Raw genomic sequence first — 17,976 nt, forward strand, 5'->3', positions numbered from 1 at the left:
ACTTTATTCAATAATGGATTTTATAAAAAAAAAAGGATAAAGATTTTGGTATGAAAGAAAGAGGGGGGGGGGGGGGGGGGGGGGCTAATAATAATATTCAGACAGCCAAGGGTTAATCTTCAACTACTGGGAGAAGAATCCCAGATCTGAAACTCTAGTCCATAAAATACACTTTTGTCATCACCATATCATATCATTACCCCCTTCCTTCCAACACCCATTCATAAACATATAACAAAAACACTATAAATCACCACCAGTTCATTATAAACAGAAACGAACAGAGTGAAAAATCTATAATATCTAGAATCACAAATTCAGATTTCATACAAAGAGAGAGAGAGAGAAAGATGCTACGATTTTGCAGAAGACGAAACCATCATTATATATACACAAACAACACAAAGAAAACGCATCTGAGAATTAAGGTTTCCCTCGGCGGCTGCCAGTTTATTTAGGTTTTTTTTTTTTTTGTTTTGTTTGTAGCCCAATTAAACGACATGGGCCATATTAGCTGGCCCAATCAAATTGTGATGATTTTAAAACGAAGGCGAGTAAAAAATCTGTTAAACTAGTTCTATCCATCACTCGACTTAGCTTGAATTGAGAGATTAGGCTGATGATTTGGAATAGTTTAGAGATAATTGGTGATTGATTTTGACTTGAAAGTGTTTGGAGAAGTGTTACGTTTTTCTTCTTTTTTTTAAATGGTAATGACAGCAGAGGTTGCTCATGGATAAAGGAGGACAGAGACAGATAAGGGTGAAGCAAATTATACAGTGAAGGAAGAGGTAAAAAAAAAACTGAAACCACAGCGATTTTGGAGAACTTGTCTTCTTACTTGTTCTTGATCATGGCTCGTTTCTACAACATTTACCTAAGGGATCCCAATTAATCATAGCTCTCTGTCTGTAACAAGCTTTCCTAAGTAGTTTTTGCAGTCTACTCTTATAACGGAATAGACCGCACAGGCTTTATATTTGTTAACTGACAGTTTTATTTACCTTCTTGGCTTTTATCTTTTGTCCTTAAAATAATGTTTTTGTTGCTAGTGAGATTTGTTCAGATTCTCAACTCAAGTGTCGTCTGTCTACTGTGCGAGTCTCATAAAACAATTGACCAAAGGGAAATACTCTTTGAGATTTTAGATTTTTTAGGGAACATGAAATATTTTGAACTGGTGTAGAATGCGATGGAACTGGTGAACCAAACATTTAACCGATTTAAGTGAGTTAATCAAAACAATCCCGATTTGATTATGCATATGTATATATTACCACTAAGTAGCCTAAAGCAGAGAAGCTCTCCTTCAATGTTGTGTAGTTTATGGAGGAGTGGGTTGGTGAAAGATACCGTACTGTGATCAACTCTTGGCTATACGATTTGCAATGTCTGTGACGACGGCAATAAATTACGTATAAATAATCAAGGTTTTCTGTTTTATACACATTTACTTAAATCATACTTGTATATGTTTCATATGAATACAAATGTACAACTTCTTCTGTATATCAATCACTTTGAAGTATGATCTTTGCATTAAAGAAGATAGGTTTGATATTGTTTTAAACATAAAATTAGTTGGGAGACTCATGAGAGATTATATAGTAAAGTTCGTTTCTGCAAGGTTATATATATATATCAGTCTCACAGAGATTATATAAAAAAAAAAAAATAGATTTTATGTTTGAAAGACTCTAGACTCTGAACTCAATTCCAAACTATTTTTTATTTTTATTTTTTTGAGATGGAGTAGTGCCTCTACCAATCCCACTTTTGCTCTGCCAGCCTAAAAAATCTGACATGTTCGTCGACATTGAAGAATTCGACCGTGTTAGATCGACGAATGCAGGAATTGGAGCTCGAAGAAGGGACACAGAAAGCTTCAGAATTTGTGAGGAAAATGCTTTGATCTCCGATGTCTTGAGTGTAAACAGCGTTTCCTTCTTCGTCTAGCATGAACACCATTATTGCTTCTGTTTTCCTTCTCGGAACACCTTCGACGATCTCTGCGGTCTTCCTGTACAACTTAACCATGAAAGTTTCACCGGTGGTTACTGACTCCACCAAGTGTTCGCTTGTGGAGCACGAATCCAAAAGGTCTCGTTTTGTCTCGGACAGCTTGGGAAGGTTTTGAAACCGCAAGCTCTGCAACTTTGGGTTGTTGCTAGGGTTGTGGAGATCCCATGATCCGGTGAGGTGGCCTCCAGAGCCGGCTATGCGAAACATGTCATCTTTCTTGGAATACATGACAGGGGAGGAGAAGAAGCATGTGGGTCTGTCATTCGGACGTTGACCCACTCGGAGTTGCTTTGAGCCGGTCTGCAAAAGCTGAGCTGAGGACCCAAGAACTTGACAGCCACAACACAGTCCTCTACTTCAGGGAAAGACGAAGACATGGCCACGTTGGTGATATATTGGGTTTGGCAATAAGGCAGAGTTACAAGAGGAGGCAGCAAAATGCGTTTTGGATCTGTGACACTGTTTATATTTACTTCTCGGAGACTCAACACGCCGTCCTTCAAAGTAGGTAGCCATCCATTGGATGGTCCCATCGTTCCCATTTCCGTATACAAATCTCTACGTAACTTGTCATCCTTTTCATATTCCTCATCCAACTTTCTAACCAACTCTTCAAAAGAATTGCCTGGAGTGTGATAACGATGACCAGAACTCCTAATGATGACTTTTCCGGGAACTTTACATGGATCAGCGCAGATCAAGACATAAGCAAGCATGACAGTGACTTTGCAACATCAACGATGAGAGGGCATTAGAGAGATGAGGAGAGGATCTCACCAACACAGGTCTTCGAAAGCAGAGCTTCGAGGGCTGATTGAGAAGCAAAGACATGAATTATGTTCTTAACGGAAAGGAAGAGAATTAAGAAAAGAAAGAAAACAGCCCTAATTGAAGAATTGGTGATCTTCTCCTCCTAAAACCCTATCCATTAATACAGAAGGATATGACTTGGTCACCAAGTCTGCACTAATACAGAAGGATATGACTTGCTCACCAAGTTTCCCATCTTTTGGATATTTTTCTTCCCCAAAATTTCCTCTGGGGATCATCTCCATTACACCCTGGATACTACTTGACTAATGGGAAAAATCATAAGAAAACCAGTCTGACCATCTCGTGGCTGCTAGTAATAATAACAAACAATCGGGTAACAAACAAAAAGTTTAATATAATAACAAAACAATATTTCCTTTAAAAGTTTCTATTATATTTCTGATTTCCTTGTAGGCGTAAAAAGTTTCTATTAATCGGTCAGACATAATATGTCTACTGATACTAGAGGAGTAAAGTTTGTTTTTTTGTTTTTTCAGCAAGGAGTAAAGTTTGTTAAACCGCTAGTTTATAACTTAAGTTTAGCGAAGAGTTCTTGGTGTCTTGGTTTCACTAAGTTTGAACCCTTTTCATATACTGTATAGTATATTATATATATAATAAATATATTGTATCAAAATGTATAAAGTTTAAAATGTATGGAAAATATCGAAATGCCATAGTTTATCCACATTGTTTTAGACCTTCAAAATATAGTACGGACCTGCATATGTAACAAGAAACTGATGTCATTTAATAAATACGATTATTTTGTTTTCCTTAACTTAAAAGAATAAACAAACTGTTATTTTATTTTAATTTTCTGTTGGCCCAATCGGTAAGTACAATATGCGTTTGTGCTGGTGAAGAAGACCAAAGAAGGAATCTATATTGGTCTTTTTCCTTTCTTTTCTTCAGTGGCGTTGACCGTCATTATTGCCGTATCATTCATTTGACACTACAGTATTATTTTTAGGTTAAGTTAATCAGGTTTTTATTAATTACAAAGTGCTAAAGTGAACAAAAATGATAACTATTCTATGTTAATTGCTAAAACAAATATGTAAATAATCTATTATTTCTAATAGAACAAATAACATTTTCTTGTTTTGATAAAAGTGTGATATTTAAATATCAATATGTGTCTATGTTGGTTGTTTAACAATTGGACAATTTTTGGGTTCAGCCAGTCTTAGGGGTGAACTTCTCTTATTCACCTCCTCTTAATTAAAAAAATAAATTATCAATTAAAAAAACAAAATCTGTATATAATTTAATTTTAATTATAAACATTATATTATACTTTTTAATTATAACATCTAAATCCAAGTTACATTTTTATAAATCCAAACCGACATATAATTATGTTTAATTGTATAATTAAACCCTAATCACTCTTTTATAAAACTAAATTGAAATATAATTTTGTTTAATTGTAATATCTAAACCCTAACCACTCTTTTATAAACCCAAACTGACATATAATTTTCTTTAATCGTAAAATCTAAACCATAACCACTATTTTATAAACCCAAACCGACATATAAATTTCTTTGATTATAAAATCTAAACTCTAAACCCTAACCACTCTTTTGTAAACCCAAACCGACATATAATTTAGTTTAATTATAAAATCTAAACCCTAAAACCCTAAATCCTAACCACTCTTTTGTAAACCCAAACCGACATATAATTTCGTTTAATTATAAAATCTAAACCCTAACAACTATTTTGTAAATCTAAACCGACATATAATTTCGTTTGATTGTAAAATCTAAATCCTAATCACTATTTTGTAAACCCAAACCGACATATAATTTTGTTTACTTGTAAAAACTACACTCTAATCATTCCTTTATAAACCAACCGACATAATTTCCTTATTAAAAAATCTACAGAATTTGTTTCTTTAAATTGTTTTGTTTTGAAAGCTCCCCACTGTGTTACTACCCAAAAACTCTCTCAGGCCCAATTATCGAGAAGTTTCCAATTTTTTCTTGCTCCGACGCCGGTATAGCTCCGGCTTGCCGGCATTGGGTCTCTGTTTCTTTCTTCGCCGTCACTTGTTTTTCTTTCTCGCTTTTATTTCTTTGTTGGTGCATGCCTCAATCAATTCAAATCCCTCTGAATCATCCTCAATCCCTCTCTCCCTCGTCGAAGAGCCTAAAGGCCAGATCTGAAATACTTCTCGACTCGACTGATTCTTCCCGTCCGGTGTGTAGGACGATGATGTACGGTGTTGTCTTTCTCTGGAGAAGAAGATCAAGTCCGTGAGAAACCGAGATGGTGAGATTTACCCTGCTCCTTCCGCCGACCATGTCCCCACCGGCGTCTAGTGGTTCCAATCGGAACATCTTCTCGCCTGTAAGCCGCCTTTCCATCGCCATCTCTCTCTCAGCCGATGAGAATCTAGGGTTCCTGTTAATGGACCTACTTTCTCCATCAGGCCCAATAACCATCCTCCGGCCCAATACCAAAACCATTGATCCTTATGCTCATCGTTTAAAGCCCAGGTCTGTGCACTCAACCTCTATACGATTGCTTTTCCTTTGGAAACTTTCGATTAAATACCTTGAATCCCTGCTGCTGAATTTTGCTTGATCAATGCCTCTTGAACGATTTAATTCCCTGAACCGCCCTCGACAATATATGACTAGCGTTAGATCCTCTATACCTAGTTCTGGATTTGAAAGATTTAAGTCAAGTTTCATTTCTTTAGTACCGATTATCTTTGCTTGGTCAAGACGAGGAAACCCTCGGTAGCAGAGCATTGGTTTCCATAGAGTGGCTTGATAGTATTGATTGTCGAGATCATTTTACTAGCTCTGTCCGGATGCATGTTTTGTATAATCATAACTACGAATCTGCCCTGACAGTTTGCTTGAATCCTTTTCCTACATACTCCGACTCCTTGTCCCACCTACCGCCATTAGATAGAAAGCTTGGGTCTGTTATTTTTCTCTAGGACCAAACCGATTACAAGCTTTGTGTGGAACTCATTTACCTCCATTGCCATATGAGGGATGACCCACCTGCTTTGTTACGCTTTGTTTCCCAATCCCAGCGATCCCCGATTATTGTTTCTTCTGATCTGACAGCTTGTTTGAATCCTATGCTGAAACCATCTCATCCCTTGCATCACCCACCGCCTTTAGACCGAAAGCTTGGGCCTGCTGATTTTCTCATGGAACAAACCATGTACAAGCTCTGTGTGGATTTCATTTACCTACATTGCCATGTGAGGGATGACCCACCTGCTTCGTTATGCTTTGAATCCCATTCCATGCGTTTCCTAGGTTTAGCTTCGTCTATAATCACAAGATTAGTTCCTAAAAGCCTAAAAATCTTTGATCCCATGTTATTGAACCCCCTCCTGTTGGTGACAACCCTCTTAAATGTTCCCTCCATGGAACATCTTCCTACAAGCTCAACTGCATTGTCTGCTAGAGCCGCCTTTGACCACCCATTGGTGGATGATCTCATGAAGCCAGCCTTCAAATACGAATCCACTTCGGTTTCAATGGACTATCAAATATTGTAGCACTGTTTCAGTTTGTTACTTCCTTTATTAAGCTCATGGAACTCCTATCCCTAGCTCTTTTTATTTATCGTGATTCATGTTGTAAGAATTCATCTCCTGTTGGGGATTAATTTGAATGAAAATTCTTTGTTTGATCAAAAAAAAAAATGTTTTGTTTTTATTTTTTTTTAATTTTGATTATTTTAACAATATGATATGACATGGCGTTTTGTTGTATTTTGATTGGTTAATTAAGGGGGTGAATAAAAGAGATTCACCCTTTATGGGTGAAACCAAGAATTTTTCTTTACAATTTGGTATTGCATCTATATAGGAACCAATAGAAGGGAAAAAAAAAATCGTTGAATTCGCTGCAAAAATTATATCAACATGACGCCAAACGTCTTTTTTTTTTTTTTGTCAAACAATTGTCTTCATTCATTCAATATGAAACACTAGTATCAGTACAGAGAATGAGCAACTTGCTAAAGTTTGAGACATTACAATAACACGGCAATCCCCAATGCCAAAAAGAAGTAAACAAGAGTTCATCGATTTTGGATCCAAGAGAGCTATGAGACCAAAGGCTTGGGAGCCTAAAGGCACATGAGAGATCATGGAAATCGAGAGTCCATCCTCAAAAGCTTCAAAGGACAGATTAGTTGTCATGGTCGTCATTAGACACTGTGACGTTGAGAGATGATTCAATGTGTTGGTGTTCACCGGGACGAAGAGTATCCGCAGTAACAACACGGCAAGGAATCGGGTGACTATGTTGTTGTAGTCAGATAGGGGTTGCTTTAACATCCAAAGCATAGGGTTTGGATCATTCTGAGGAAAATCAGGAGTTGCAGCTTGAATCCATGTGAGGGAGGAGGTTGGGGTACGATGCTGTAAATCATCAGATGACCAGCTTGATTGGTAGCCGTTAATGAACATAAGGCGTTCAAGATACAACATACCACTTTTGCTAGAGACAGTCAAGGAGCAAAGACCATACACGAGAATGCTTTTAAAAACCAAATTTGATCCCTTAGAATCAACTAAAGCCAGGTTCCGATCACAATTCATGAACAGCCAGAGCAGCAATGTGATTACCTTTCTCCGATGGAGTCTTCGACCATTGAGTAGAGGGCACGCAGACATAGCTTGACACTGGTACGACATGAGGGGTGATACAGAGAGTCTCGACTTTTTACTTTTCCCTTCTCGAGAAGAGCATATTAGTGCATACCGTTTTTGGGCTAATGGGCTTATATTGGACCCTAAATCCACTAGGGAAAACCCTAGGATCCCAAGAGAGAAGCACCATGGGAGTTGGTTCTGTCGGCCGCCCGAGTTTAGCGGAGATGGCTGCGGTGCATGGATGTTCTCCGGTGAATGAGAGCTCGGCGGGGGTTGTTGGTGGCCGCGGCAGAGGTCGTCATTAATGTCTAGGTCCACTGGGGAAAATCCTAGATTTTGAACCGATTGACAAGATGAACAGAGACTGTGACAGTTGCCCGGGAAAAACAGAGAAGGAAGCATCTCCGGTGAGTGACAGAGCGGTGGGAACAACTGGTGCCTTCGGTTTAGTTCGACGACGAGATCTAGGTCCACTGGGGAAAACCCTAGATTCTCAATAGATTGCCGTAGAGAGGGATGGGTCGACTGGCTTCCCGAGATTTGCGAAGAGAGACTCTCCGGTGAGTGGTAGCACGGCGGAAGCATTCGATGGTCATGGTTTGGATCGGGAGAGATTTTTATTAGGGTTATATAAAGTTTTAAAAAGGGGAAAAATTGAAGAAAAAACTTGAAGTAAAACAAACAAAAGGGGCCAGAGAAGAGCTGAGTAGGAAAGGAAACGGTTTGGTCCCGACGCCGGCGAGCAATAGCTTCACCGGCATCGGAAGGTGAGGTTGGGGGAGTGTCCTTGATAGTTGTACCTGGGAGGATAATGTTTTTATTAGATGGAAATAGGTTCTTTGAACAAAATTAAAAAAGGCGACGCAAACGTCTAATAGTGGATTATTTTTAATTATACAAAATTTATCAACTTCAGTTAAGTAATTCAAAACGAAATGTTAATATTCCGTTTATTGATTTGTTAATAGATCATTCAAACAAAAAAGTGTTACCATTCAAACTATAGATTTCTTGTAAATTTAGTTCTACATCTTAAATATTGTTTGCTCGTGAACAAGTTTGGTCATATGCACTATGTGGATATGAATGGTATTTCGAAAATGTGATTCCATTATTTTTGACAGTTAAAACATTTAGAAAATCAAATTGTAATTAATCTACTTTTTTTTTTTTTTTAAAGGCTTTCAATTTATAAACATATATGCCCAATGGGCTATTTCCGGAATAGGCCCATACAATTATCCGCTTAGGGCCCAGTCCGATTACAACACACCAAACCAGATAACAAAGACCAAAATTGACCCGGGTATACCAAACTAAACTGGTAGCTAACCGGTTTGAGCTAGAAACCCTAATCTGCAAAGGAGAACCCTAGTGCAGCCGCCTTTCCACTAAGTTGCGGATACTCGTCGGCCCAGGACCACCGGCGAGCCAGGAAGACGGGAGTCAAACAGAGACGGTGACACAGGACCATCACCATCCCGCCACCGTAGAGTTGTGAAGAGAAGGAAGAAGAAACCGATCTATCAATCCGGAAGCCATGATTCAATCTAATAGAGATAGAGCAGTAGGGAGTAGATCTAAACAGCCATCGACGGTGGCTTAGTCTTGCCTTTCCGGCAGTAGATCTCCCCCGTCAAACCACTGGCCGTGACAAAACCTCCTGCGTCTCCAGCCGTTCAGATCTAACCGCCGTATCTTTCTCATTCCTCGCCGAGAACTACCTTCTTCTAACCGCAAAGCCACGCCGCCGGTAGAGCTCTTACCGGAATCGTCCTGCGGAAGCGTCTCCTCGCCACAAACTCCCTTGATTTCGATCTGGTGACCTCGCCGGTAAGTGTAATGGACTACGGATGAAGCGCCATGGACCATTAATTCCTCCTCAACGCCGGAATCGCCGGAGGAACTTTCACTCGGTGCACGGAGTCGTGATCAGAAGAAGAGAAAGGAGGAGAGAGGAGAGAGCCGCGAGTAGAACTCACGCGCCCACCTCTCTTAAATTACGAGATTGAAGAAGACTAATTAATCTAATTAATCTACTTTTTTTTGGGGACAAATTTGTAGTTAACGGAATCACATTTTCAAAACATAAAGATGTGAACGAATGGCATATTCTTTATCCCCTATGTTTGATAGAGATGACATACTGATAAAAGATAATGAAAGTATGCATCTATTTGCGAAAAGATCTGCACGTCTAAAGGAATGAAAACGTTTAAAATCGGGGCCTGGACTCTGGGCATATAAAATAGGTAGGAATGCATGGTGTCAAACTTTAATGATGCTGAAGATAGAGATTATTGTGGAGTCCCAACACATCCACCCATCCGCATAGGCACAAATATATTAAATTTCTCTATCATTCTCTAGTGCCCAATGGCCTCTTGTATTTATTGTCACGTCTATTAAATTCATATCAAACGTTTCTATATATGTGTCACTAAAGATATCAATGCGAAGTGTGTATATTATATACTATATATACATATTCATAATTGTAGTAATATAGTACTATTAGAATCTATGTTATCAGTAAGATATAACAGATTAACCACAAAATTAAACTTTTTCTTTCTGTATATTTATCAGTAAGTTATATAAATACTGTATATGTTTCTTTTGAATACTGATTAGATATGCTTATTATGTGTTTATATTGTAAATATATATAAATAGAAAAAGAAAGGGAAAAAGATTAGTAAAATGGTAGTGGTCATTAAGAGGGACCATAAGAAATCATGAGCTTCAGCTACATTTCCCATGGATTCCTCGGAACCACTTTTTTGTTCTTCTCTCCATAGATTTAATTAATACTAGTAACTAGTAAGGTTTAGGAGAGAGATATATAGAGGGTCTAGTGTTGAATTAATCAAAACAAAATCCAAAAAAAATCTGCAATGAATGGTTATATGATGATACATATTAAATAAATATAATACAAAATATCTGATAAAGAAAAAGAGTAGTAGTAGTACCAAACAAAGTAGTTGAAATCAGAGATCGTAATAACAACAATCACAAACGCATGAAATCAGAACAGTCCTGCTAACAGCCGAGTGAGTGTGTCTGTTCCATATCAAGATGGGGGACCAAATTCTCCTGACTGAGGCGATCCTTTTTGTTCTCTACGATACACCTCCAGTCACACTCTTTGCTAATAAGATCACAAGTAGCCCGAATTCAAAACTCACATATAACTATCGGAATCTGTAGAGAAAACTTAGCTGTCACTAATGTATTAACATTGGTGGAGATCCTTAAACAAAAGACATCAATCTCTAACCTAAACCCACCAAAAATATATATTTTATATATCTTCTTTATCACCTATATATTATCCAACTTTGTACCACCATTTAGTGGAAATACATCACCACTTATAATTCATAATTTCATATACACCATTTTTTGTTAAATATACAAAAACTAAATGATTTTTGCAATTCTATCGAAAGAGTAAATGGTTCTATATAATATAGGGATATTTATAGATTTAGGGCTTTATTGGGCCAAATCTTTGAATTTAGGGACTATAGTCCATACTCTCATATTTAGGTATTTTTGGAGTGGTAAAAAATCAGTTTTGCCCCTATCTCTTCTTCGTCTTCTTCACCGTCTCTTCTTTGTCTTCTTCACCGAACAACAATAATTATTTTTTTTCCTCCGATCAAATCATTCGCTTCCTCTCCTGATAAAAACCATGGCTTCTCCCCTTCCCATCAGCACCATCTCCATCACGTTTAACACCAATTATTTAGCTTTTGAAAGACAAAACCTCTCTCAACCAAAACTATAGCTTCTCTGACTCAATAAATTCATGTTTAATTAATCTACTTTGTTGTGGATTAAGAAATCTAAACCCTAAGGAGATAGTATCTAGTGAACCCAAGGGATCCAAATCATAAACATTAATGTAATCAAAATCCCTTTCAATTTTTCATGTATCAAACAAGAAACCTGCAGAGAAAGATGAGATAATTGATGCCTTTATACATATCGAAATTTCCGGCGGTCAGCAAGACGTGGATCGACAAAGAGATCTGACCATTTAACGGTGGTCGGCGACGGCAAGTTCGCAGAGATCTAAGACGAGAGAGAATCGTGAAATAGATATAATAGTTTTCAAGGGCAATTTCGTCATATTATGTAAATTAAAATGCCTAATTCTGTAAGTATGGATGATAAGTCCTAAATCCATAAGAATCTGGCAAAAAATGCCTAAATCTGTAATTGTTCCATATAATATATGTATATATATATATTATATCTTCTTTATCACTTATATAGTTATATATAATCCAACTTTGTACCACCATTTATAGTGGTAAAAATCACCATTTATAATCCATATATACCATTTTGTGTTAAATATACAAAAAGTATTTGAGTTTTGCAATCCTATCAAAGGAGAAAACTATGAAGATGCATAATATACAAAGAGTAATTAGATTGGGAAACGAGGGTGCATTTGACATGAATATTGTGAAACTGAATGTACGGACGCATTCACTTTTTGTGTGCATAGAAGTAGAGAAGACGATCAGATATTTGAGAATCTAATCTAACGTACAAATAAGTTGGAGTGGAGTGTAGTTTTCCAGTCCAACACCACGTACCGTTTTAAAATTTAGCTTTTTCTTTTTACTAGTATTTTCCCTTAGTTTGTGTTTACTCACTTTAAAGAACTTCAGTTTGTCCAACTTTATTTACTCTTAGACTTTTGTAATCATCCAGGTGTTTCTATTTGTGTAATTACTACGTATTGGTAATTCTAGAAATACGAAATTCCTTATTGTGCACAACTATACTAATATATACTATCATCTTAATAATCTCAGGTTAGCTATATATATTACTTCGAAGTCCAAGCATAATAACTAATCGAGATACTTCAGAATCTAAGTTCATGTATGTGCTTACTTTGATTGCCAATGAGATAATTATGGACTGAACCATATTAATACAGTCTTCATATGAGGCTATGACACCACTATACATGACTAGTATATGATGTGTTGAAAAAGTAAATTCATGATATGTGTGACATGTTTTTACCCCTTGCAAGACCAAAGAACGAGTTTCACCAATCTACGAAAATTGTTTGGTTTAAAGTATATATATACTCTTAAAAGGAGAAAATATCCAGTTTTTTTTTTATATATAGGCTTCTAAAATTAATTTCGAGTTTCGGCTCAAGATCTAGCCCGGTAAAAAAAAAAAAAATCCATCCCTATACTTAGTGAAATGGTGTTTGAATTAACGTTAACCATGTTTGTGCTTGTAACAGTTTTGCTTGAGTAAAAAAAAAAAAGAAAAAAAAAAAAAAGATATGAGCTTATGGTTCATGTATAGAAGAACTATAACGAGCTGAGTGACGTACGAACCATAACGTAACATAGATAACATGGGATTGTTGTTTAACTCAAACTTGTTTACATGTTACTTTTATTGCCAAGATGCATGCTAACAACCAAAATCAAAGTCTAGCTAGAAAAAAATATCAGTCGATCGAATAATTAATAATTTACTCGAAGTAGTTAGTTGATACTTGATAGATCAAGATCGATCGACGGAGAGACCTTCTCTTCCATGCCTTTCGTAGGTTTACTCGTGAAAGATACGAGATAGTGTGAGAGGTCACTCTTCTGACTTCTCATTTATGTCCTCTATACTAATAAAACCCTCAAACACACTTATCAAATCCAATTAAAAATCTGTGCATTTCTATTTATAAGTCTCTTTCATTTAGCCCCTTATCTTTTCGGTCGGGTTATTAATTTATTATCTATGAATTATCCTTGTCATTACAACCCAGGCCAATTAAAAAAAAAAAAAAAAATCATTGGATTATAAACTCAAACAGTTAACAGTATAGAACTGTTCTGCATTCGATTTGCAGACAAAGCAACAGTTCTTCCAATGAAACGTGGCAAAATTTTCGAAACATTTGAACCATATGTATACTGATTTCGTGTATTCCAAATAGAGCAATACAACAATTGCCAAAAAAAAAAAAAAAAAAAGAGAGTACAACATGAAACATTATAGTTGCCTTGTTTTTACGATAAATATTTATGTCGAATTGGTTATTAATTTTCAAGGTTTGAAACAGACTTATAAAAAAAAGATAGATATTTTATAAAGCTGTATTTTATATCAAAAAGAGTAAAACATTTATCTTTTGTTTGCAAGTCTGTTTCAACCATAGAAAATTTTAATTTTAACCAGTTCTTTCTTTTTTAGGAATATCAAAAACACCAGTGAAAAAACTTTAATAAAAAAGAAAACAGAAAAAAAAAAAAAACATATACTGGTGTATAATTTGATAATTTAAAAAAGTAATAATAATGGGTAATTTTTAATTTTCTTTTTGAGGCAGAAGAGAGAGAATATGAAAAAGCAGGAAAGAAAAAAAAAACGGAAGAGAAGGAAAAAGCAGAGAGAAGAGTACTGATGAGAAAATACAGCTTCGGTGTCACTTGTCACTCTATAAATCGCATCGCCCCCCATTGACAACCTTTCACTTCCATCAAAACTCTCCCCTCCCCACAACATCACTCTCTCTCTCTCTCTCTCTCTCTCTCTCTCTCTCTCTTTTTATCTCTCTATTCACTCATCACACTCTCTCTCTCTCTTTCTCTCTCTGAAAAAATGGAAAAACCCATGGTTTCGACATGGAGACCCGACCCGGTTTACCGTCCACCGGAGACACCACTCGAGCCTATGGAGTTCCTAGCTCGTTCATGGAGCGTCTCTGCTCTCGAAGTCTCCAAGGCTTTAACACCACCTAATCCTCAGATCCTCCTCTCCAAAACCGAAGAAGAAGAAGAAGAAGCAGAAGAACCCATCCCCACCGGAGACGTCGACGGCGAGGACATCGGACTTGTATCCGGGAACCCTTTCTCCTTTGCTTGTTCGGAAACTTCTCAAATGGTCATGGATCGTATCTTGTCTCACTCTGTAAGTCTGTTTCCTCTGTTTCAGATAAAAACAGAGCATTTGCGGACAAAACTAAGCATTCTCAAAGATACTGCCAAATTTTCATACTAATTAAAGTTTCAATTTTTAGCAAATCATATGTTTCATAAATCTTAATGAAGTGAAAATATTCACGCGCAATAATTATAATTATTAATCAACAAAAAAAAAAAAAAGTTATGATTTTTAGCTACACACTCGCTTTCTGGGGACCCTAGTAACATAATCACAAGTTCATGGATTTGTCATCATCATCTCTTCTTCATTCTACTTTTGTCTCATCCTTTAACTTTTTTTTTTTTTTTTTTTTTTTTTTTGTGTTGGCAGCAAGAAGTGTCACCAAGAACATCTGGTCGGCTATCACATAGTAGTGGTCCACTCAACGGTTCATTGACCGACAGTCCTCCTGTGTCTCCTCCCGAATCCGACGACATTAAGGTTTCTTAGTTTTTTCATAACCTTTTAATTTGGGTTTTGTGACTATTCTAAAGCATGTATTTTGGGTTTCTGCGTTTTCTTTTTTTTGGTGGTTCTCTCTATGTAAATGTTTTCGACTGCGTCACTGACATTTTTGGGTACACAATGAGAGACAGTGAAAATCAAAAAAAGAATCTTCACTATAACCTTTCTCTTTATCCAACCATACCCAGAGATCATGTCTTTCTCCCACTACTGTTTCCGATGATTACTCATCATTTCATTTCAATTTTATACTAATTTCGATTGTTTGTTCCAAAACTAATTCCTTAAACCCATTAACGAATATGCTCAAGATTGGTTTTTTTTTTATTTAAGTATTATTTTAGTGACTACACTTTGGTCTAAAGCAATCTCCTTTACTTGATTTGATTTTGTCTTTTTCTTGTTCACCACTCTTCTTCTTAAATATTTTTTCCCTTTTTTAGATTTTGCTTCACTCTTTTGTTTATCCATTTCTGGCGAATCTTTAAATTAAAAGTCTCGAATTTTTAATCTTTTTTTCGTTTCTTGAAATGCAGCAATTTTGCAGAGCGAATAACAATTCACTGAACAATATAAACTCTCAGTTCCGTTCAACGGCGACTACTCCGGGGACTATAACGGTCACAGCGACACAGTCCAAGACGGTGGGACGTTGGCTTAAGGATCGGAGGGAGAAGAAGAAAGAGGAGACTCGGGCTCACAACGCTCAGATTCACGCTGCTGTCTCTGTTGCTGGCGTGGCTGCAGCTGTCGCTGCCATTGCAGCAGCTACTGCTGCGTCTTCTAGCTGCGGAAAGGATGAGCAGATGGCTAAAACCGACATGGCGGTTGCTTCTGCTGCGACCCTTGTGGCTGCTCAGTGTGTGGAGGCTGCTGAAGTTATGGGAGCTGAGAGAGAGTATTTGGCCTCTGTTGTTAGCTCTGCTGTTAATGTTCGTTCTGCTGGAGATATCATGACTCTCACTGCTGGAGCAGCTACAGGTTTGTTTAGTAACTCCAAACTCTGTTAATGGTTTGTGAAAAAGTTTTGATTTTGATGCAATTGATTTAGGGATTTGATTGACTCAAAAGTTGGAACTTGATAGAGAAATCGAATTATTTGATTTTAGGTGTGATGGTGTCTGCTAAAGTTCTGATTTTGATGAAGGAAATGATAGAATTGATCTAGGGATTGGCTAAAAATTGGAACTTTATGAAGGAATCATAGTTAAATTTGGGTTACATGATTGTGTATTTTTGGTGTAGCTTTAAGAGGAGTGCAGACATTGAAGGCGAGGGCAATGAAGGAAGTGTGGAACATTGCATCAGTGATTCCAATGGACAAAGGACTCACTACTTCTACTGGAGGATGCAGCAACAACAATGTTAATGGTAGCAATGGAAGCTCAAGCAGTAGTCACAGTGGTGAACTTGTACAACAGGAGAATTTCTTGGGAACTTGCAGCCGAGAATGGCTCGCTAGAGGTTGCGAACTCCTCAAACGCACTCGCAAAGGTAACAAAAGTTCAGTATTATGTACATTTTACACTTTAGTTCTAGATCTTTTGTCTAATGTTGTGTGACTTTTGCAGGTGATCTCCACTGGAAAATAGTGTCTGTTTACATCAACAAAACGAATCAGGTAAAGATTTTTGTTTCCCTTATGGTGCCTCGAGTTTCGGTTCACTTTAGATATGATCGTTGATCTGATGAAAAAGATTAAAGAGAGCCAAATTATTTGTGAATCAGTGGGGAATCTTTAGTTACTTCACATGGATGTAAACTTTGTTATATGAAACACACAAAAAGATGAGAAAAGAGAAATTTCAAACGGCAGAAAAAGAAGAGAAAGTAGAAACAAAAACTAAAGCTAAAAAAAAAAGTACTGTTATGACAATGATGCTGAAAATGAAGTCATGGGATCCACTTTTGTCTTTGCTTAAGCATCTCTTAGAGAATCAAATCGCTTATTTGTTATTCATTGTTTTGATCTATTGAACTTACAGGTAATGTTAAAGATGAAGAGCAGGCATGTTGGAGGAACCTTCACCAAGAAGAAAAAAAGTAAGATATCATTTACTTCTATTACATACAAGTATAACACCTCTTTCCTTAACTACAAACGTTTAAAACCTGATTAGAGTGGTTAAAGATTTCTCTAATTCCTTCAAAGACATTAAAAATGATTCTTCTAATCGATTGTAGTTTGATATTGAAAGCTGCACTTTTTGTCACTATCTACTGTCAATGAGTCAATTATATGTGAACCCTGGTAAAGAGAATTCAAAACTTTGATGTGGGTCTGCTTTGGATTTGGGGATTCGAGACTAAAAAAGGAAAAAAGCAAAAGTGTATATGTGACTAAAGTAAACTATAGAGGATCAAATCCCCTCAATCTTTTACTTTTTTGTCTTTCTTTTGAATGTGAACTTGAAGACTCTTTCACTAATTATTTTACTAATATTCCCAATTTTGTAACAGACATTGTGCTTGAAGTAATCAAGAATGTCCCGGCCTGGCCCGGACGACATTTGCTAGAGGGAGGAGATGATCTGAGATACTTTGGTTTGAAGACGGTTCTGCGAGGTGATGTGGAATTTGAGGTCAAGAGCCAAAGGGAGTACGAAATGTGGACACAAGGTGTATCAAGGCTTCTTGTTCTTGCTGCTGAGAGGAAGTTTAGGATGTAGTGAATAAAACCGTTCAATGGCCTGCTTGGTTTAAGTAAGTGTGAGTTTTTTTTTTTAACTTATGGGGTCAATCTGAAATTCTAGGGGGTTCTTTTAAGGTAATGGTTTTTTGGGTTGGGTATAGTATGAAATGGACCTACCAGTCAAGATTTCAACACAAAGGTGAGTAAGGATTTGGGGTAAACAAAACTTAGTGGGGTGGGGTGGGATGATCTGTGATTTTTATGTTTCTTAGATTAATAATTTTTTTGTTGTTGGTGGTGTTCTTTTGTATAAAAAAACAAAGTTGAAGTAATAGATAAATATTTTAAAAAAATGAATGGGTCCATTTTCATATTTGTTGGGAACATCAAATATGCTTCTTTTTTGTCCCATTATTGTTGGAACTAT

The 17,976-nt window shown here is 36.7% G+C and overlaps 2 protein-coding genes, 1 non-coding gene and 1 pseudogene across 3 annotated transcripts; 1 reads left to right on the forward strand and 3 right to left on the reverse strand.

The window, feature by feature from the left end:
* Nucleotides 1–89: 89 nt before the first annotated feature.
* Nucleotides 90–193, reverse strand: LOC147930753 (small nucleolar RNA Z157/R69/R10). Its single transcript, XR_015576956.1, has one exon. It is a non-coding gene; the product is annotated as a small nucleolar RNA Z157/R69/R10 (small nucleolar RNA).
* Nucleotides 194–1,750: 1,557 nt separating this feature from the next.
* Nucleotides 1,751–2,894, reverse strand: LOC104732163 (uncharacterized; annotated as a pseudogene).
* A 3,896-nt stretch (nt 2,895–6,790) lies between these two features.
* Nucleotides 6,791–8,062, reverse strand: LOC109127966 (uncharacterized). Its single transcript, XM_087477013.1, has one exon. The coding sequence runs from the start codon at nt 8,060–8,062 to the stop codon at nt 6,791–6,793; it is 1,272 nt and encodes a 423-aa protein (XP_087333139.1).
* Nucleotides 8,063–13,849: 5,787 nt separating this feature from the next.
* On the forward strand, nt 13,850–17,960 carry LOC104732164 (VAN3-binding protein-like). Its single transcript, XM_087478200.1, has 7 exons — nt 13,850–14,437; nt 14,783–14,893; nt 15,454–15,898; nt 16,163–16,411; nt 16,489–16,538; nt 16,903–16,960; nt 17,378–17,960. Exons 1-7 carry the CDS (start codon nt 14,129–14,131, stop codon nt 17,584–17,586), a joined length of 1,431 nt encoding a protein of 476 aa, XP_087334326.1. The 5' UTR covers nt 13,850–14,128; the 3' UTR covers nt 17,587–17,960.
* Nucleotides 17,961–17,976: the final 16 nt, after the last annotated feature.

The sequence above is a fragment of the Camelina sativa genome, chromosome 12 (genome assembly GCF_030686135.1).
Source record: "Camelina sativa cultivar CO46 ecotype springtype chromosome 12, ASM3068613v1".
Taxonomy (NCBI): Eukaryota; Viridiplantae; Streptophyta; class Magnoliopsida; order Brassicales; family Brassicaceae; genus Camelina; species Camelina sativa.

Bases quoted from the DNA above. Each gene is read 5' to 3' on its own strand.
- LOC109127966 (XM_087477013.1), bottom strand. From the start codon at position 8,062: ATGCTTCCGCCGTGCTACCACTCACCGGAGAGTCTCTCTTCGCAAATC.
- LOC104732164 (XM_087478200.1), top strand. From the start codon at position 14,129: ATGGAAAAACCCATGGTTTCGACATGGAGACCCGACCCGGTTTACCGT. The intron at 14,894-15,453 runs GTTTCTTAGTTT...CTTGAAATGCAG, and splicing joins CCGAATCCGACGACATTAAG to CAATTTTGCAGAGCGAATAA. The intron at 15,899-16,162 runs GTTTGTTTAGTA...TTTTTGGTGTAG, and splicing joins CACTGCTGGAGCAGCTACAG to CTTTAAGAGGAGTGCAGACA.